Source organism: Apodemus sylvaticus, chromosome 1, assembly GCF_947179515.1.
Source record: "Apodemus sylvaticus chromosome 1, mApoSyl1.1, whole genome shotgun sequence".
NCBI lineage: Eukaryota > Metazoa > Chordata > Mammalia > Rodentia > Muridae > Apodemus > Apodemus sylvaticus.
In genome coordinates this window covers 127,839,472-127,861,379 of record NC_067472.1, presented here as the reverse complement: position 1 = coordinate 127,861,379, position 21,908 = coordinate 127,839,472, and the positions used below count along the sequence as shown (strand labels likewise).

Sequence of the window (21,908 nt, the reverse complement as noted above, 5' to 3'; positions counted from 1 at the left end):
CGCAGAGGATGGCAGGCCTTGTCAGACCCCCAGCTCTCCAGTGACCTTGGCTACTTGGGCCATCCTTTCTTCTTTCCACCCTGGGGTCAAGGCTTGGCAGCTCTGGAAGGCTTATTCCACAACCAGCTCTCAGCTAACTCACTGGGCCAGTCTCTTCACTACACTGCTGAAGCGGCCCCTCAGCACAGGTGCATGGCCACCTCAGCTCTGAGGTCTCAGGACAGTGGCCTGCAGGCTTCTAACTTCCTTCTCCCGAGTGAGGTCAAGTGTCTGGGCATGACACAAAGAGCAAAGCAGGAAACCTTTCAATATTTAATAGGTTCTCATGAGCAATCTTTTGTTGTTGTTGTTTTTTTCCTTCCCTCATCCCTTCCTTTACAGAGAATGTGTCTCCTAGGCTCAGGCAATCCTTTTGGCTCAGCCTCTGGAGCCACTGGGACTACAGCTGGGACACAACATCCAGCCCTAGTGTTGACAATTTGAACAGCAGCACCTCATGCTTTAATTTGTACTTTTAATTAGGGAGATAGAGTATTTTTTATATATTTGTGGCCCCTGGAATTTCTTTTGTGGAGACTAGGCTATTCACAGCCTCTCTTCTGCTGTCTTCCATGCTGATTTTTTTCTTTATGATTTATAAGTACCCTTTGTATATTATAGGAATTACTGTTTTCTCTGCCATTTGTCCAGGCTGTCCCCACCAGCAGTTCTACAGTTCACAACGTCCCATGCCGCCTTTTGTTTGGCTTCGGTGGGTCATGTCACACTCAGGAGTTCTCTGGGATGATTCTGACATTATTTCAATGTTACAGATGCTCTGAGAAACAAGGGCTACTACATTTGCAGTAGCAGCAAAGAAAATGTTTATTTAAAAATAAGAACTATCACATGAGATACATTTAAATATTAATAGATAGAAGTGAAAACTTCAAATGCTGTAACAAGACTAACAGCTTTCTATTCACAGATGGTCAGATGCCGACAAACAAGATCTGCACAGAGCAGAACTGTTAGGAGAAGGCATATGAAGGCCTGAGGAACGTTCTATTCACAGGCTTTGGAGGAGCCATAATCCCCAATTTTCTACTGGCTGCTGCTGATACTTGAACAGCACATGAGGCTGAGGTGGATCCAGATATGCCATTGAATTTGCTTTTAGAAGATGTTTTTCTGCATGCTGTAGATCCCCTAAAATGTGACAAAGAGAAGAAAATTAAAATGCTAAATGAGACAAAGTTAATAGTCTTGTCTGTTAACTTGCCAGGAGGTCAAACATGGTTTTTCTTGGTCTGGAAACCCCATGAGAGGGTAAGTTTCCCTACCCCACTACACAAGTCTGCCCTGAACTTCTTTCTAAAGTATCTCAATTCTGTGGCCTGTGACCAACCCACAGACTCTCCCTCTCTAGCCACACCTTCCACAGCCTAGGAATCCTCTGGGTCTATTCTAACAAAGAGGAAGTGAAGACATCTCTAAGACCCCAAATCTCTGGCCATCGGATACCCTAGAATTACTGCACTGACCCAGATCTGAGCAGGGCAGCTTTGTGGAGAGTAGAGATGGGACAGAGCCTCTGGGTGGCCTCATCCGAGCCACATGAGTCCTAGGAAGGCTGCACACGTGGCTCCTTAGGGAAGACCAAGCTGCCTCATGCAGTGGTCTGGCATGTGTCAGGGCCACGTAGCCTACAACTCCCCTGCCCCAGTACCCAAAGAACTGCCAACTTGTCCTTTCTGCTTACTGCCTCATGCAAAGATAGAGAGGGCCCTGCCAGAGCCCGAGCTGAGCCGTGCATATCACTTCTTTGCTGACCTGAGCATAGCAATTTTCTTACCCTTAATGAAACAAAAAGTGAACCACCTTGCCAGCTGGATTACAGTGACGGTGTGCAGCCTTTTCAGAGCTCTGCAAACCCACTGAGGTGCGCCATCAGTTGTATAATCCAGGGCAGCTAGTGGCATCCTAGGGCATGCTGCTGGGACTAGGTAAAGAGTTTTTCAACATATTAAACCTCTCGCTGGAGGGAAGGCAATTTCATTGCAGATCTGGCGGAGAAGCAGCCTCAAGTTCCCTCTGCTCATTTCCTGCTGAGAAATGAAGCCCGGAGCAAAAGCCTGCTGTTTCTGTTGATTTACAGAATGCATCTGCCAACAGCAGCCTCCATTCCAACGGCTCATCCATTTTCTTCCCACTCAGAAAGCCCAGAGTACACCTGGCTCATTGTGTGCTTTCTGGAGATGTGAGCCCCAGTGGTCTGTCGGGGGTGAAGGGCTCTGGCAAGGAGCCCCAAGTATTCTCCCACTGCACAGGTGAGCAGCCTGGGGGCTGGAAACCCCCCCAGGGTGGGCTGTGAAACCCAGAGGACCAGAGCAGATGCTAAGAAGCGCTAATGGTGAAGAGTTACAAGCTGGCAGGCAGAAGAGAATCCCTTCTTATACAGGCTAACTACACCTGCATGGAAACAGGAGCTGGCTGTGGAGCACTAGGATGTTGGCTTTGTTTTCTGAGATAGGGTCTCATATGGCACAGTCTGGCTTTGGACTATGTATGTATGTATGTATGTATGTATGTATGTATGTATATGTGTGTGTGCACGTTTGCATGTGTATGCATTTATGTATTTGCTTTCTTTTGTTGAGACAGGGTTTCTCTGTATAGCCCTGGCTGGTCCCAAGCTCAGAGATCTGTGTGCCTGCCTCTCAACTGCTGAGACTAAGGCACGCATGTCCGTGTGTGGCACTGAACTCAACATGTAGTCACAGACAACCCTGCACTCTAATCTTCCTGCTTCCTACCTCCAAGTGCTAGAGTAAGCTTTTATGCCTGGTTTAAATTTGAGTTTTATTCCTTATTAAATCAGATTACAGCCAGGCAGTGGTAGCGCACACCTTTAATTCCAGCACTTGGGAGGCAGAGGCAGGTGGATTTCTGAGTTCAAGGCTAGCCTGGTCTACAGAGTGAATTCCAGGACAGCCAGGGCTACACAGAGAAACCCTGTCTCGAGGAAAAAAAAAATCAGATTACGGGCAACACAGAAAAGAGCTCCTTTCTCACAACAAGTGCTGTGAAAATGAAGTAAGGGAGCCAGCAGCAACGAAGAATGTTGGTCTTTTCTCTTCCAGTAAGTAAAAGCCAGATGTTGGATCACCCACGTTTTCAAGGAGACTCGCAGCAGTGAAAGTGCTCTGAGCTGTCAGGCCAGGCCAGTGTCCAATCCCATCTCTGAACCCGACCAGACCAGGAGAGACTGGCCTCAGGCAAGCCCTTCCCTCCCACACAGGCCAGGCCAGTTTCCCCATCCTAAACCCAAGGGGGTTGGACCAGAAGCTTTTTAAGATCTCATGCTCTGTGAGCAACTAAGGAAATAAGTGTTTCCCAAGGGAGAGGAACAAATGAAGGAAATGAGAAAATGTCCTCACTGAGGGATATCTGATGCTTACTTGCGCACTCAAAACCACAAAGTTAAACCACCATTTACAAATGTCTTTAATTCTGTACTCTGGAAGAAGGTTAGCACATGTAAGAAGTCTGTTTATGGATTTAACAAGAAATGACAATTTGGTGACACTGTCTGCCTTTCTCCCCCTGCATCACCACTCAATCTTGTTTTTCTCACTTAGAAGGAGAAAAGGTAGAAAACTGTAAAAGCAAACAGCTTGTCTAAGCCATGCAACCTTGTTTCCCTTGTTCTAGGCAGTTCTGTTACAATGTGTAGTTCTCTGGGTCCACCATCTCTGGATTGAGGGCTGAAGGGGATGGGCATCCAATAGGAGGAGAGGGAAGGGGAGGAGAGGGGGAGGAGGGAAAGGAGGGGGAGGGGAGGAGGGGGAAGGAGAGAAAGAGGAGGAGGGGAGGGAAGGACTCTTGGACACAGTCCAATGGTGGAAAACAAACCTGGTGCCAAGACCTGGCCACTCTACCTTTGCGTCTCCTGTGTAGACATGTTGCAGCCCAAAGCCAAGCAAAGGGAAGGGAAGACAGAAACCACTTACATAGCCCCAAGGAAACTTGGCTTGTCTGGCCTTTGGATTTCCTGAAGTGGTCTCCTCTCAGCTATCCTGCCAAGACTAGGAGACCCAGTCTCCGGGGCATTAGAAGTGGAAGGGAGGGCGGAGGATACAGTTGGGCTAGCAGTGCTCAGGCAGTTTTGTAGGAAGCCATGGGCTGGACCTCAGCATCGCATAAACCAGGTGTTCCAGATGGCCCATGTGTGATCTCAGAAGTTGGGAGGTGGGTGCAGGAGGAGTGTAAACTAAGTCCAAGGCCAGACTGTGACAGAGGAGACCCTGTTTCAAAGAGCAGCAGAAAAGCCGACAGAATCCTGCAGCAGCAGGAGTGCAACAAACAATTGTAGATTCTCAAAAGCCTGAAGGACACAGCCGTGTTATTTACTCAGTGTGTTTTTGGTGGAAAAATACCTTAAGAAGAATAATTATCGCAAAAGAAACAAAAATTCCAAGGTAAGGTCAAAGTTGGAGAAGTTTTTGCAAATTAGATTACTAAAAAAATCTGAAGTCATGTTTTTATTTTGGTTTAGGGGCTAACCATCCATCTGTTAACGGATGCCTGCTAGAGCAATTATGTGCACCCCACCTTTGCCCTCACCCAAGCTGCAAAGACATAAAGATCACACATACCCCTTCGCCCTGAAGCCACTGTAACTAGTTCTTCTCCTCTTGGGCTTTTGGGAGGCTGACATTTTCTTTCTCTTTCTTTCATTTCTAGCTTGATTTGCAAAGTAGTGAGAAGACACAGGTGCTTCCTCCTCCTCCTCCTCAGTTCCCTCTGGGGTGCTCTCAGAGCGTCTGCTGCCGGAGCCTCTGGTGCCTGGGGAGACGTCCTCAGCTACAGACAGGAAATGCAGACATTTACAGGGGACCCCGTGTTTGGAGCTCAACACTAGCTGCTCTCCTGCTGTATGGATTCAACACCTCAGCAGAATTATACATTTTTATTTTGAAAAGCTCAAGTGTGTTCAATAGCAATTTGTATTTAATAAAAGAGAATCAAAACTCATTACTTAAAATTTTTATGATAATTTTCAACTCAACTGGAGATGTCAGGTTTAGTTCATATTCTACTGCGTGAGGCCTGTGTTATTTTACATTGTGCAGCTAATCCTTGTGAATTGAAGTAAAGGCTGCCGTGTTAGCCGATCTTACTTATCATTTTAAACACGTTGAGAAAATAAGTCCAATATAAAAAAAGGCAACAAATTCTGTTCTCCTCATCTTTGACCAATAGTCTCTTAATAAACACAGCAGAAAATTCAGTGCTGCATTTTACAACTGGAAGAGAAAAGCCATGTCTTTGCATAACTGTTATGAACACTTGGCATATCAAGCAGGAACTTGGCCTGAGTGAAAACATAACATTTGCAAGGGAGAACATAATTTCCATCAGTTTTGTATCTTAAGGTGCCCACAAACTCGAAACCTGCCTAAGGTCACACAGTGGTCCCCGCTCCACTTCCTGTCTGGTTTGGCAGGAGGGCACGGGGCACAGCTCTTCTGACCTGTTGTGCCTCACTCTCCTAATCCAGAAGCAGATGGTGTGAGGAGAGGCAGCAAAACTACAAGCAAGGTACACACTCACTCGATGTCACTTTAGCTTTTCCTTGAGACAGAATCTGTGTAGCTCTGGGTGGTCTAGAGCTCACTTGGTAGGCCAGGCTGGCCTCTCTGCCTCCCGAGTGCTGGGATTAGAGGTGTGCACCATCACACCTAGGTCGGAGGGGAAGGCTCCAGATAAGCAAAACCTGGGCTTAATACACAGGCACAATGGCCACCTTGCCTCTGTCTGCTTCCCTTAGCAGGGTTGTCTTAAGTCAGCTAAGTCCCCTTCCAAATTTGTTATCATATGAACCAAATATAATTTCCTACCAAGACAAATATACTCAGAAGATGCCTTTTATTGAATAATTACTCTATGAAGGAATTTATGAAAGCCTTATTTCTTAGTCCTTTGTTAAATGGATTAAGAACATGCTGTGAGATGGGAGGTGGGTGGTACATGCCAGAATCTTAGCGTTCTGGAGGCAGAGACAGGGACTCTCTGGGATCTCTGAGGTCAAGGCCAGCCTAGTCTACAGAGTGAGTTCTAGGACATCCAGGGTTACACAGAGAAACCCTGTCTCAGAAAACCAAACCAAACCAAACTAAACCCAAACAAAAGATTCCCCCTCCCCCTCAAAAGAAGAGAAAATGCTATGGAGAACTTGAGACACACACTTACACTTATTTTCCCCGTGTTCACTACTTCTATTACCCTTGAGAAGATTCTTCTAACCCAGCTTGTTAGGGAAACAATCAATTTGGCAGGTGTGCGAGTAAGTTTTTTGCCAATTTGACATAACCTAGAGTCCCTGGAAAAGAAGGAACTTTAACGGAGAGAGTTCCGCCAGAGTGGTCTGTTAGCGATGCTGGGGGCATTTTCTTTCCTTTTGTGTTTTTTTGAGACAGGGTTTCTCTGTGTAGCCCTGATTGTCCTGGAACTTGCTTCGTAGACCAGGCTAGCCTTAATTCAGAGATCCATCTGCCTCTGCCTCCTGAGTGCTGAGATTAAAGGTGTGTGCCAACACTGCCTGACTTGAATTTTCTTGATTGATAAAGAGGAGCACAGCTTACTTCTGGCTATGCTGTCCTTGAGGTGGTCCTGAGGTAAATGGAAACACAGGCTGAGCAAGCCAAGAGAGGGAACGAGCCAGTAAGCAGTGTTCCTTCAACTCCTGACTTGTCTTGCTTTGATGGATGATGGTTCAGGATATATAGGCAAGCCAAACCTCCTGCTCCCCAGGTTGCTTTTGATCACGGTATTAACTACAGCAATAGAAACCTGACTAAGCCAGCAGTGCGCTGGGGATGACAACTTAATGCTGGCGTCTAAGTGGACAGCACTCTGTGCCCCTTTATCCCTACAGCAAAATACTCCCTTTTCTCCTTCATCCAGTGATTTCTGTACCAGTGCCAGGGCTCGTGACGAAGCATCACAGGACAGACCTTTGGGAACCTCTGCTTTTATGTCCTCACAAAGTCTGACTCTTCCAATGACAAGAGTGTTCCAGTCACGTGTTCATTTTCCCAAAGCACTTAAGGATAACACAAGTTATCTCAGACAAGCTTGTTAGATAACATGCCCCTTCCTTAGATAAGGACAGTGAAGTGCCTTGAGGTTGCAGGCGTCCTGCCAGGACCACATAGCGAGGTGACAGTAGATCTGGAACAGGTCCCAGGGTTCCTGACTCCTTGGCCACTTACTTGTCTTACCAAAACAACAATGTGTAGGCCCATAGGCAGAGGCTCCCACCTGTGCTCCATTAGCAGGTTTAATGACTGGCTTCCCTGAGGACCTAAATACCTCCCTCTTCAGAGGTGCCTGCCACACTCAGGAACTATTCTTAGGGTTTGAACTTCAATGTGACTGGTGTAGGATGATTAACAACATGGTTCCAACTCGGTGAGACACACTGCTCAGCATTAACACAGTTCTGAGGGGGGCTGACAATGGGATGTAAAGAGAGCAGGTTTGGAGGATACTGAACCTGGCAACGTCCACTCTGAGTACTTCTGTAATATTGGAATCACTTCTGCACCATATTTTTCCAGCTTGTCTTCAGTAACACCATCAATCTGAAGCAAAACCTCAGGATCAGAAGATAAAGATTCTGTGTGTGGACATAAAATTTAGAATTTAAATTACCACTCATAGAAAAACCACTAAATTCATGTGCATCCACTCCTTTAGCTCATGTTTGTTAAGCGCCAACTACTGCTGGGCACCAGGCCCATGGGGAGTTTCCTAAAAGGTGAAGTTAGACTGGAAATGCAGCACACGACGGGCTAGGAGGCAGGACCCACTGTTGTTTCAGCCACAACGGCATAGCTGTCACTGTAGAGGGTGGGAGACAGCCAAGTGCTGTGGAAATCTAGAGTGGGGCCTGTGCCACGTGCTCGGACTCTCAGCGAACTTGGAACTTGCCCACTGTCCCCGCCGCCGAGGCCTGCCTAGCTGCAAGACGAATGTTCTGTATTTGTAACCAATGCTGACATTCTATGTCTAGCTTTGATCCTTTCTCTGCACTGCAGACACGCACACTCCATCTCAAGAGACATTCTACACTGACGCTGTCCCACGCAGGCTGAAGCAGAGATAGCACACCGTCTTATGGCTACTGTTTGGTAAAGAGTAGAAGGGGGCGCGCTTAGTGGCTCTGAAAGAAGAATGGGCCGGGTGGTGGTGGTGCACGCCTTTAATCCCAGCACTTGGGAGGCAGAGGCAGGTGGATTTCTGAGTTTGAGGCCAGCCTGGTCTACAGAGTGAGTTCCAGGACAGCCAGGCCTACACAGAGAAACCCTGTCTCGAAAAGCCAAAAAAAAAAAAAAAAAAGAAGAAGAAGAAGAAGAAGAAGAAGAATGGAATAAGCTGGATGCAGTGGTAGAAATCAAGGCTTGGGTTTGTTCTGAGGCCAAGAATGTTGACTCTGGAGAGTGAAAGGGTGCTAATCCCTATGTCTCTGCCTGAGCAGAGGGTAGATTTTAGATCCTTTCCAATCTGTGATTTTTTTTTACCTCATTCTTATGCTTAGAGGAAAGTGATAGACTATAGGATAGAACAGGTTCTTCATCAAGAGGGCTAGTGGGAGACAAAATGGAAGAAGAAAACAGATGCAGACCCTATGACCCCCTTGACAGAATCTGTATTGTATCTAGTGAGCTGTTGTAGCTTTAGTGGCTTGGGAAAAAATAAGATCAAAAGCACACCATGCTCACATCTGAAATGCAGGAGACCACTTAGGAAACTACATTAATAGCCAACAAACCCCACCATTTTTTATGGATTCTAACTCACATACTGTTCTAACTTTTTTCTTCCTTTCTTCCTTCCTTCCTTCCTTCCTTCCTTCCTTTCTTTCTTTCTTTCTTTCTTTCTTTCTTTCTTTCTTTCTTTCTTTCTTTCTTTCTTTCTTTCTTTCTTTCTTTCTTTCTTTCTTTTCTTTTCTTTTCTTTTTTTTTTTTAGAAAAGGTTTCTTTGTATAACAGAGTCCTGGCTGTCCTGGACTTTATTCTGCAGACCAGGCTGGCCTCCAACTCAGAGATGTGTCTGCCTCTGCCTCCCATGCTGGGATTAAAGGCCCATACCACCACACCCAGCTTTACCCTGTTTTAAAATAGTGCACTTTTGAAAGCAAGCAGTATTTTAGGAATACTGCCGACAGACTGCAGCTGTCCTGCATCTACTGCTGCCCTTGCATGTGAGACTAAGTGCAGCTATAAGTGCTACTGCGGGTCACAGCACAGAGTGAGTTTAACGACATGAAATGTCTTCAGAAAGATGATTGGGGCCAAGTTGATGGCTGAGTCAGTACAGTGCTGCAAAGGACAGGCACTTTAGTCTAGTTACCTGCACTAGTATAAAAGCTGTGCATAAATCCTAGTCCCTAGGATGTAAAGACAGGAATTCTGGGGCTCACTGGACAGTTAGCCGAGCAAGTTGTCTAGCCCAAGGTCCTAGTGAACGACCCATGTTGAAAAAAGTAGATGCTGCTTGAAGAACAACACACACACACACACACACACACACACACACACACACACCACCCCCTCCCCCAAAACACAGGACATATTAACATAAAAATGTAAAAAGGTAGGTAGGCAGTGAGACCAAGTAACAGGTAATAAATTTGGCATTAATACAGTACTGTCTTTGAGAAATGACCATATTTCATAGTTTTCTTGCAAGTGACACTAATACTTTGATGACCTAAAAAAGATGTTTAGGTTTGATAAAATAGTATTACGTTTGTCCCTGAGAGGTACCGTGTTCTGTTGACATCTTCTGGTGTCATGGAGAAGGCACTGGTATTGGAACAGCATGGTTGGGTGGGGCTGAAGCTCAGCAGTGCTGAGTCAGTGCTCAGCACAGGTGCACCTGGCCCGGGGTAAATTCCCAGAACAAAAGGAAACCAATACCCCAACCAATGCCCAGGCTGGGCTGCCTGACACTCAGGGAAAGCAAGGCCTGGGGGCTGAACAGAAGGCGACTGCCATGGGAGTGCAGGGAAAGGCCAAGGTTAGATGGTTACTGTGGGTTCATGAAGGAGGAACTGCAGGGAACACACAGGCAATTAGGACAACTTATTTTCCAGAGACCTTACCACTGAAATTCTAAGTTAAGTAATCTCAGTCCATGCAAATAACTCAGATCAGCAAATATTTCTTAACTAAAGACACAGCAGTGTTATAGATCCAGATTCTAAGAAGCCTGAAACAGTTTCTTTCATGTTTAGCTCCTCATTTCAAAGCACTTGCACGGAAATAGCTGAGCATCAGAACGGAAGGCAGACCGCACAAATACTTGACATCTGGCTTTATAGAAGCAATTATTCACATTCTAACATTCAGCTTTACAGAAAAGCATAAAATTAAAATTATAGCATATATCTGAACTGTATATATTTTTACCTCAAGAAAGAGTTTAAATAGTGTCTCTGGGTTAAAAACCCAGAGATTAAACCAAAAATTAAAATAGACCAAGACTTACAAAGTCCCTTAGCTCAGGCATAAGGCCAGCACTCAGGAAGCTGGAGGCTGGAGGATTAGTTTGCAGCCACCCTGAACTATAATAATCCCCTGTCTCATCATGTCATGGTGGCACATGCCTTCAGCCCCAATTCTTGGGAGGTAGAGGCAAAGGAAGGCAAACTTCTGTGAGTTCGAGGTCAGCCTGCTCTACATTGTGAGATACAGACCAGTGAGGGTGACATGGAGTAACCGTGTTTCAACAACAACAAAGTAATTAAAAGATCCCGTCTGGGAAACAATAAAGAGAAAACACAGAGCCCTGCAGTAAGACGAACGCCACTAACCTGGGTCAGAAGAGCAGGGCCACAGGTACCTACCTGCAAGCTTTTTGAGTGTGGCTGTATTAAAAATATTGAAGTAATGGACACCAAAGACCTTCCCCAGCAATTTGCAGACCTCTGTAAGTTCTCCAAGACATTTCTTAACCACCTCTTCTCTCTGGGATACTTTGGCTACTAAAGCTTTTTGCTTTTTAATACTGCTCGAATTTTCCGTTTCCATGAAGTCCACCTTAGTGACAAAGAAATCAATCAGCAGAGTGGGCAGAGGCATATGTGTACCCAAGGAAGGGCTCTTCCCAGTTTGTTTGTTTTTAATTTATTTATTTTAATTTACTTTAAAATAATATCTATTAATACTTTGTGTGTGTACATGAGTGTGCCTGTATGTATGTTGTGGTATAGAGGTCAGAGAACAACTTTGTGAGGTCAGTTCTTTCCTTCTACCTGGGTTTTTTTTTTTCCCCCTGAGACAGACAGGGTTTCTCTGTGTAGCCCTGGCTATCCTGGAACTCACCCTGTGGACCAGGCTGGCCTCTAACTCAGAAATCCGCCTGCCTCTGCCTTCCAAGTGCTGGGATTAAAGGTGTGCACCACCACCTTCCGGCCTACCTGGGTTCTTGAATGGCAATACCTTTTACCTGTGGAGCCGCATTGCCTGCCCTTGCGTTTCCTTCCCAGAGCAAGCCTATGCTTTCCCTCTTTCTATTTCCAGGACCTGGCACATGAGACCACCTCTTTATAAATGCTTACTTATGCCGGGTGGTGGTGACACACGCCTGTAATCCCAGCCTGAGGCCAGCCTGGTCTACAGAGTGAGTTCCAGGACAGCCAGGGCTATACAGAGAAACCCTGTCTCGAAAAAAAAAATGCTTACTTATTTAATTATTTTCTCTTTTTGTGTGTGTGTGTGTGCACTTACATATACATAGCATGGTGTATCTGTAAAAGACAATTATAGGAATCCGCTTTCTCCTTTTCCAATGTAGGTCCCTGAGAGTTAATCCGATTGTGAAGCTTAGTAGCAAGTACCCATACCCACTTGCAAGCCCATACATGTTTGTTTATGGAATATAGGAAGATTTAGTAGCTTGAATATCTATTAAGTTCATTTTGACAAATAGCATATTAATTGGATCAATTTCAAGATCTTTCTAATTAAAATCATAATATGTTCCATTTGGTACCTAAAGCTTCAGGAAGGATAATAAACTTTGTCATGATATATTTTGGCACATTCACTGTGTGATAGCAAAATGCATGTTTAAATACCTTACCTTCAAGTGGCCACTCAGCACACTGTGGGCTTTTGTTCCTAGCATCACATAGGCAATTGGCTGGTCATTGGCATTGATATATAAGTCTTCGTCCAAGATTTTGTCTAGAATCAGCTTTTTAAAAAGTCTTTCAGCATTATGTCGTGAATAGGCAGACCCCTTTCCAAATATTCCAGACTGAACTTTTGCACTCTTGCTCCCTAGTAAGGTTCAAAAGGTTAGATGATTAATACAGGTGCATAATCATTCAGACAGGAAGCTAAAAAGTCATTCAAGGACATCTGTGGACAAACAAGGGATCATCTATTCCACAGGAAACCCCACAGCACAAACAGACCCTCATTTCTGAGTTATGAACATATCTGAGGAGAGTTCCAGGCTCCTGTGGTTGCATGTCTTTGTCTTAGTGCTGGGGTAGAAGCCCGGAATGTGAGCACACTTGAACTCCACCCCAGTCCCCGACTGCTCCTACTTTTCCTTGTTCTATTACACATGTTAACCAAAAACTACAGCAAAATTAAACTTGTTATCTCAAACTGTTGCATTCACATTTTATAAAATTATACTAGAAAAACTAGTAAAGAAATAAAGAATTCACATAAGTGCTGATAGCTTTATACTACTCTCTTGTACTGTATATTTTCTGAGACAGGGTCTCAGGCAGTCCAGGATGCTGTTAAAGTTACTTCAACTCCTGATCTTCCCATTTCCACCTTCCAAGTGCTGAGAGTTACAGGTGTGTGCCACCGTACCTAGCTTGTAGACGTTCTAAAGATTTTTTTTTTACTAATTTATTTCTTGTGCACACACATGTGCCACAGCATTTGTTGTGGAGGCTGAGGACCTTACGGGAGTTGGTTCTCTTTCAACCACGTGGGACTCAGGGACTGAACTCAGATTGTCAGTCTGGGCAGCAGGCATTGTTACTTGCTGAGCCATTTTATTGGCCCTCAAAGAACTTTTGAGATTTTTTTCCAGTGCTGGGGCTAAATCAAGGATCTCACAAACACTAGACCTCTATCACTGAACCTCTGAATCAGTTTCTAAATACCATCTCTGGTCCTAGTTATTTAAATATCTATTTGCTTATAAAGCACATATTTAAGTCTATATATTCTATTACATTCTGATAAAGCATATACAAAGCAGGGAGGTGGTGGCCCACGCCTTTAATCCCAGCACTTGGGAGGCAGAAGCAGGCAAATTTCTGAGTTCAAGGCCAGCCTAGTCTACAGAGTGAGTTCCAGGACAGCCAGGGCTACACACAGAAACCCTGTCTCCAAAAAACAAAACAAAACAAAATACCAATTAAAAAAAATATACAAATTCCACAACCAGAATATAGTATCTCACCCAGTCTCAAAGGAGGTGGAGGTGAAGTCTTGCCCCTTTCTCTGCCATCTGAGAACAGCGCAGGTATGTTCTCAACTTAACATGCTTTTAAATGTTAAGTCAAATGTTTATTTTCTGTATATGAGAACTCTATTTGCAGGCATGCCTGCATGGGGGCATCAGATCCCATTATAGAAGGTTGAGCCACTATATAGTTGCTGGGAATTGAACTCAGGACCTCTCTAAGAGTACAGTGTTCTTGACTGCTGAGCCATCCTCTTTCCTGCTCCTCTGCCAGCTCCCCACTAAAAGACAGGGTCTCACTATGTAGTTCTCATTGGTCTGGAAGTAGCTCTGTAGAACAGGCTGGCCTCAAACTTAGAGATCCATTTGCCTCTGCCTCTCAAGTGCTGGGACAGACAAAGGTGTGTGCCACTATACCCAGGATTCAAAATCTTTGAGACAGTCTGCTATACAACTCTGGCTGGCTTGAAACTCAATCTACATACAAGATTAGTTTTGAACTTGTGATCTTCCTGCCTCTGCTTCTGAAGTGCTGGGATTATAGGAATGCCCCACTATGCCTGGCTTAATAATTTTATTGCAACAACTTACTTAAAAAACTGGAAACATGGATGAAAAGCAGAACTAGCATTTATTTTGAATATTTAAGAGGGCCAAATAACTACATCAATTGAAGTTTCAGATGGCTTTTGGTCATGTATCTTGCACTATTAAACTGTTTTTTTTTTTTTCCAAGTGATCAGCATTTCTTAACATTCTAGAATCAGGACTACTGTTTTGCTAATTTAGACATTTCTAGACATTTAGCTTCTAGACATTTAGCTATTGCAATATGATAAACAGAAGCTTGTCGAGGGAGGGAGGTGGGAGGGGGAGAAGAAAGAGGGTGGACAGGTAAGCCGCCCCCTTCCCCCGACCCTTCCCCTCTCTGCCTCACTCTAAGTCAGTCACCTTTAATCTGTAAGTCCCTGAGGGTCAGGCTGAGGGCCTGGAGCACGCTAGGCCGGCCAATGCTACCATGCACCTACAACTCAGGCCAGGCAATCACCTTTTTGTTGTCAACTGAGTGAACATAGCACACACACACCTTGACAGTCCTCCCACCACAGGAGTTCCTTACCACTTGATACCAACAACCAACACCCCTGCTGTGACTGATGACTACTGCTAACCTTTTGGGTGTTTTGTACCTCTAACTACTGCATGCACGGAGTATGACCATGGGAAGCAGCCGATACTTCTTTTATACTTATTTTATTCATTCAGAGGCAGGGCCCCACACTGTGCTGCCCATTAGTACTTCTTACTGGGCCTGCAAGTCAGTGCCACCGTGAACTCTAGTGATAGGCACTTGTGTTCTTAGTTTTTTAGCCTCCTAGGCTGCTGCAGGGTTAGGATAGCCACCTAACACCAGTCTGGTTTTAGCATTTGTTTTATCTTTCTAAAGCATTCAGCACTGTTTCTGAAGGAGTCCCAATATGCCTCCATGGCATAAACACTTGAGCAGAAACCATTTGAATTCCTGATCTTTTATCTGCCAAAAAAACCAAGACTCCCCTTAAAACTCACTTTTTATCAATCGCTCTGAAAAAACCAAAAGCAAAAACAAAATAAAACCAAACCAAACCTAGGGAAGGCTGATTTCATAAGCAGAGAAGAGAGATCTCCACACCTCATTTAAACAGAGATGTCACAAACACTACCATCCACCTACTGTTGCCTAAGCACTCATTTGTCTACCTAAAGTCAACTGTTGTCTCTTAATTCCCCACCCTGTATAAAGATATATGTAAAATCCTCATCCTAGCCGGGCGGTGGTGGCGCATGCCTGTAATCCCAGCACTCTGGGAGGCAGAGGCAGGTGGATTTCTGAATTCGAGGCCAGCCTGGTCTACAGAGTGAGTTCCAGGACAGCCAAGGCTACACAGAGAAACCCTGTCTCTAAAAAAACCAAATCCAAAAACCAAACCAAACCAAAACATCAAAAATCCTCATTCTAACTGTCCCATCCGTCTCCCCCAATTAAGACAGGGTGTGTATTGGGGGAGGGGGGGGAGGAGGTTCGACCTCAAAAGTCCTTGTGCCTCAGGCTCCCTGGTGTGGGATTAGCTGTGTACCACTATTCTCACATCACCAGGTTCTTCACTATCATTTTAATAGGGCCTCAAGCAGAAAAGACAGGTTGCCATCTTAAATTGGAAGCTGCGAGCTGGAAAGATGGCCCAGCTTTTAAGAGTACTTTTGGCAGGGCTGTGGTGGCGCACGCACGCCTTTGATCTCAACACTCGGGAGGCAGAGGTAGGCAGATTTCTGAGTTCGAGGCCAGCCTGGTCTACAGAGTGAGTTCCAGGACAGCCAGGGCTACACAGAGAAACCCTGTCTCAAAAAACAAAACAAAAACCCCAAACAAAAGAGTATTTCTTTCTATCACAGAGGACTCAAGTTCCCAGCACCCACATCTGTCTCCCTTTTCTGGTCTCCATGTGTGTATACTCATACACCCACACCCACCCACACCCACACCCACACACAGGGGTAGGGTGGGAGAGATATTGGCAGTTAGGAGCAGTAGCCTTTCTTCCAAAGGACCTGAGTTTGAATTCCATCACTCACATAGTGGCTATACAATTGTTAGTAACCGAGTTTCAGGATATCCAGTGCTCCCCGCTGGACTCTACCAATCTACCAGCACTTAGAAAGCAAATGATACAACCATACATGCACATGAAATTTAAAAAGTAAACAATTTAAATGGGAAGGCAGTTTACAGGTAGTTCTCCAAGCAAACTGCATTCTACTCACTCAGATGAACACGTGCAAGATTTCCTAGCATGATCTTGACCGTGTGAGTAGAGTCATTTGTGTGCACGCTTGCGAATGTGTGCCCCCCTTTCTTCTTCTTCTTCTTCTTCTTCTTCTTCTTCTTCTTCTTCTTCTTCTTCTTCTTCTTCTTCTTCTTCTTCTTCTTCTTCTTCTTCTTCCTTTTTTTTTTTTTTGTCTAGGGTTTCTCTGTGTAGCCCTGGCTGTCCTGGAACTCACTCTGTAGACTAGGCTGGCCTCGTACTCAGAATTCCACCTGCCTCTGCCTCCTGAGTGCTGGGACTAAAGGCGTGCACCACCACTGCCGGCTTCCCCTTTTCTTCTTGAAACAGGTCTCCACTGCCCTGGAGCTCAACGTGTGGCAGGCCTGCTGGGTTGTGAAGCTCAGGGATCTGTTTGTTTTCGCAGCATTGGATTTCAAGCATTTGTTAGTCACATCTGGCTGTGTGTGTGTGGTGCATGCAATGCTTGAGTGTATGTATGTGTGCAGGAGAGGTTAAGGTGAAGCCTCTTTCTGCAGCTCTGCACTTTGACTGCTAGCTGGCAAGCTCCTGGGATCTGCCCATCACTTGGGTTCTAGGCAGGTACTACTAGGCCCAGATTTTACACGGTGTTGGGATCCAGACTCTAGATCCTCAAGCTTGCAGCAGCAAGCACATTATTCACTGAGCCACCCCCAGCCCATGTCTGGACTTCTCCTCTTCCTCCACTTCTTTTCCTCCTCCTTCCTTCCTTAAGTTCTTTGGGTTTCACTGTGTAGTCCTGGAACTTGCTCTGTAGACCAGGCTGGCCTTGAACTTAGAGATCTGCTTGCTGGGTGCTGGGATTAAAGCCATGTGCTAGCAGGCCATTTGGATTTCTTTAAGCAGGTTCTGGGGTCAGACTCAGGCTGGCCTCAAACTTAGTTCATCTGTCTCTGCCTCCCAAGTGCTGGGATTAAAGGTGTGTGCCACCACTGCCTGGCTGACTTTTTTTAATGTACTTATTATCACTTCCTTAGATGTTTAATTTGAAGGAATATAATTCAAACAACCTGTAACTAACTTACCCAAGAAGATGTCGACGAGCATGTTCAGAGTAAATCTCCCAGCAGGTCCTATATTTCTTGTTCCTGGTGATGAACTGTGTTCTTGAACAAATCTTACAATATTTTTCACGTCATCAGTCACATCTTTTGTTTTATAATCCTACGAATAAAAAAATTACTTTCTGCTATAACTAAGATAACTGGACCCAGGTCACTAGAGGTTAACAGTAATTATGGCAAAACTTATAATTTGTTTCCACACTAAAAAAACTAAGGCAGTTTCGAATGTTCTTTCTTTTCCCTCCCTCCCTTCTTCCCTTCCTCCCCTCCCCCCTTTCTTTCTTTCGAGACAGGATCTCTCTGTGTAACAATCCTAGCTTTATCTTGGATAATATACAGAGCAGTCTGGCCTGGAAATCACATAGATCCTCCTGCCTCTGCCTCTCTGCCTCTGTTAAATGCTCTCACTCTTACATTCTAGAATAGGATAACACAATTAGGCCTCTACAATAGCCATATTTCTGTTGCTTCAGACATGTGTCCTGTCTTTCAAGGGCCTACCAGCACTGCATGTGGAAGAGCTTACATTCCTCGTCCTTCACAGTTCCTGAAGCAGTGCTCCATCCCTCGTGAGATGACAACCTTTAGGAAGAAAGGCGCTGCCATCTGCACAGTTACAGATTTCTCATCTCTCCTTAGTCCTTGGTGCTATTATAACTTTCCCACTATGTAGACCAGGCTAGCCTTGTCCACAGATCCACCTTCTGAATGCTGGATTAACCACTTGGGCTGCCACCGTGACAATCTCTTCTTTCCTAACTGTTTCCTTTTAGTTCCTCTTCATATTTCCTCAGCGTCTGTCCTCGTTACTAGATGATGCTTCTGCCTTCATCTACCCTAATTCTCCATATTGGATGTACCCTAAATTTCTACAATACAACAGATAGCAGCATTTCTAGGGTGAGGTGGGTGGAATGGGCAATGAATCTACAGATTGCACAGAGTAAATCACTTTCTGCTCTGCCTAACTCTCTATATTTCTGTAACACTTCATAGTATGCTGTATTACATGTCTGTCTTCCTTCACTGGGTGTTCCTAGCACACTAAAGTTAGTTTAAATAACATAGCAAGCATGCAAAAGTCTGTAAACAGTGAGGCATCATAAACATTAAAACATGAAACTGTAATCCAGGTGTGAATGGCTCAGTGCATGGAACATCAATATTTGGGAGTCTGAAGCAAAAGGAGTACTGCAGATTTGAAGCCTGCCTGGGCTACACGCTGAGTTCTAGGACAGACCGGGCTACTATTTTAGGTTGATTTCTATTGCATTGTGACCAAAGGCAACTTAGAGGGAAAGAGGATTTATTCCAGTTACAGGTATGCCTATCGCTGAGGGGAGTCAGGCAGGAACAATGGAGGAACACTGCTTGCTGGCTTGTGTATAGCTAGCTTTCTTTCTTCCTTTAAAAAAATGTTTATTATTTTTGTTATATAAGCATTGCTGTTTTGCCTGCATGTGTACCTGTGTGAAGGTGTTAGAAGTCTTGGAGCTGGAGTTACAGACAGAGGTGAGAATATGTGTGCTGGGAATCAAATCCAGGCCCTCTAGAAGAGCAGTCAGAGCTCTTAACTGCTGAGCCATCTCTTCAGGCCCTTAGTCAGCTTTCTTATATAGACAGGGATCATCTGCCCAGGCAGCGATGTCGCTCAGAGTAGGCTGGGCCCTCCTACAGACATTGACAATAAAAAAAAATCCCTTACACACATGGCACATGGTAACAGGCTAATCTGTTACATTACATTAACAGGCTAATTCTGGGCAATCAATCCTTCAACTGACTCTCTTCGAAGATGACTATAGGCTGTGCCAAGTTGCCAGTTAAGCTAACTAGGCCAACTGTAAAGATCTGGTCTTTTAAAAAATAAAATAGAGGTGGGGGCGAGGGTATATAGTTGTTTGGAGGAGCGCTTGCCTAGTATGGCTTGAGGATTTAGGATCAATCCAGTACTAGGGAGATTGTGAGTGAGTGTGTGTGTGTGTGTGTGTGTAAGAGAGAGAGAGAGAGTAGGGGGGAGAGAGAGAGAGAGAGAGAGAGAGAGAGAGAGAGAGAGAGAGAGAGAGAGAGAGAGAGAGAATTTAAGTAAGTACCTAAATGAATGAGTTTACCAGTCTCCAAGGTTATTTAGGCCTGGCTTAAGCTTACCCAGATCCCACGCTGCTGTTACTTTAAGACATGATCTCACTGTGATCCTGGGTTGGCTTTACACTCTCCATCCTCCTGTCTCAGTCTCCAAACTGCTGGGATTACATCAGTATGGTGTTTTCACTGCTTTTACAGTTAAACAAGTGATTTTTAAAAATACTACTACTATTGCAACTGCTCTGAGACTGAGATCTCTAAATATAGATTACAGTTGAGTGTGAAATACCCTGCTTGCCCATGTTGGATCTATTTGGATATTTACTTTTTTTTTATTTTTTGTTACTTTTTGAAGTAAGGTCTCATGTAGCCCAGGCTGGTCTGAAACACACCATACAGTAAAAGACCACCTTGAATTTCTGACCTACCTGCTTCTGCCCCCTAAGCACTGGGCCACAAACATGTGCCATTTTGCCTGGCTTACTTTTATTTATTATTTTACTTTTTTTTTTTTGAGATTGGGTTTCATAATGTAGCCTTGGCTGTCCTGGAACTCACTGTGTAGACCAGGCTGGCCTTGATCTCAGAGACCTGCATGGCTCTGCCTCCCAAGTGCTTACCTTTGTTTTACAGCAGTTGTCACAGGAAACATCTGGGTATTTCTTACAAAAATCAGGGTTGAACCCCTTTTCACCAAAGTAAGCTAAGAGCTGTATTCTTCTGCATTCTGTTATATTTTCGCAGTAATGCACCATGCTATATAAATTATTGACATGTGTTTCTCTTGTATGATAGTTTCCATCTTTTTCCACTAAAAGAGATGAAGAGCAAAACAAAATTAAATTTTATAGTATAAACAAAAATAACATTAAAAGTTTTTAAAGTAAATTCATAAATAAAATTGCTATTAACAACACAGTTCCAATGACATCTTTTATGCTGCAAGTTACTGGATGTTTAGGTTCACCTCTCCTGGGTTTAATTTTATAGGAATGTTGTACTTCTTCCTCCTCTTCATCTTCTTGTTCTTCCAAGTAAAGTCTTACAAGATGACCTTGAGATTGTGAAATCCTCCTGCCTCAGGCTCTAAAATACTGGGATTATTGTCCTAAGCTATTTCATCCTTGTACTGGCTGGTTTTGTGTGTCAACCTGACACAGGCCGGAGTTATCACAGAGAAAGGAGTTTCAGTTGGGGAAGTGCCTCCATGAGATCCAACTGTGAGGCATTTTCTCAATTAGTGATCAAGGGGGAGGGCCCCTTGTGGGTGGTACCATCCCTGGGCTGGTATTCTTGGGTTCTATAAGAGAGCAGGCTGAGCAAGCCAGGGGAAGCAAGCCAGTAAGGAACATCTCTCCATGGCCTCGGCATCAGCTCCTGCTTCCAACCCTGCTCGAGTTCCAGTCCTGACTTCCTTTTGTGATGAACAGCAATGCAGAAGTGTAAACCCTTTCCTCCCCAACTTGCTTCTTGGTCATGATGTTTGTTCAGGAATAGAAACCCTGACTAAGACAATCCTTAAATGTTTATTTTTTCCAATTGAAGATTCCTTTACATTTTCATTCTCCCCAGTGATGGACTTGATACTCTTTCTCTAAGCACACGTGCTGAGCTGGATACCTGGAGGAAGCAGGCGGTACCACAGCCGAAGTCCCAGTGCACCAGGGCTTCTGAAAGGGTGCTCAAGAATCCAGGGGACTTCTAGAGGACTCAGAGAAAGGAGGTCCTAGATTTAAGGGGAGTAGCAATACCTACATCTGTTGCACATTGTCCAAACTGGTCATTTGAGGTAGTTCATGATATTAAATATAATATTTGTGGTGGAATCACAGGCTTGTGATTTAACTTTTATAGTTGCTGTGGTGTAGTACAGTAAAGCAAATATGAGAAGGCTGGTGGTACATGCCGGCGAACCCAGCCCAGGAACGAGGCAAGGGGATCATGAGTTTGATAAAAGCTTGGATTACAGAGTGAGACCTTGGTTCAAAAACAAACAAAAACAAAAACACAACCAAAACCAAAAACAAAACAAAAACAAAAACACAACAACGACCAGGCATGGTGGCGCATATCTTTAATTCCAGCACTGAGGCAGCAGAGGCAGGCATATTTCTGAAAGTTTAAGGCCAGCCTGATCTCTTTACACATGAGTTCTAGGCCAGCCAGGGCTTCATAATTGAGAGGTAGTCTCAGACGACTACCACAACCACCCGACAAAAAGCCCCCAGGCCTGGGGATGCTGTTCAGTGGTACAAAGCTTGCCTGGCATGGACATGGAGGACCCTGGGTTTGATGCCTAGCATCCCGGGACTACACGTGCTTACACAAAACAGCGAAAGTGCCAAGTAAGCTATCTGAGTCCAACGTTTAAGAACAAGAACAGGAGCCGGGTGGTGGTGGCGCATGCCTTTAATCCCAGCACTTG

The 21,908-nt window shown here is 44.7% G+C and overlaps 1 protein-coding gene across 2 annotated transcripts in view; it reads right to left on the bottom strand.

Moving 5' to 3' along the window:
* Positions 1 to 816: 816 nt before the first annotated feature.
* The window catches only part of Blm (BLM RecQ like helicase), an 86,439-nt gene continuing 65,347 nt past the window's right edge, over positions 817 to 21,908 (bottom strand). For both annotated transcript variants that reach the window (XM_052159883.1, XM_052159876.1), the window contains exons 16-22: positions 20,104 to 20,294; positions 17,360 to 17,498; positions 12,136 to 12,335; positions 10,898 to 11,090; positions 7,541 to 7,663; positions 4,638 to 4,845; positions 817 to 1,188 (exon numbers count right to left, since the gene is read on the bottom strand). In XM_052159883.1, the coding sequence (XP_052015843.1) occupies positions 1,011 to 1,188; positions 4,638 to 4,845; positions 7,541 to 7,663; positions 10,898 to 11,090; positions 12,136 to 12,335; positions 17,360 to 17,498; positions 20,104 to 20,294 (1,232 nt within the window). In that variant the 3' untranslated portion in view covers positions 817 to 1,010. The remainder of the gene's footprint in view (positions 1,189 to 4,637; positions 4,846 to 7,540; positions 7,664 to 10,897; positions 11,091 to 12,135; positions 12,336 to 17,359; positions 17,499 to 20,103; positions 20,295 to 21,908) is intronic.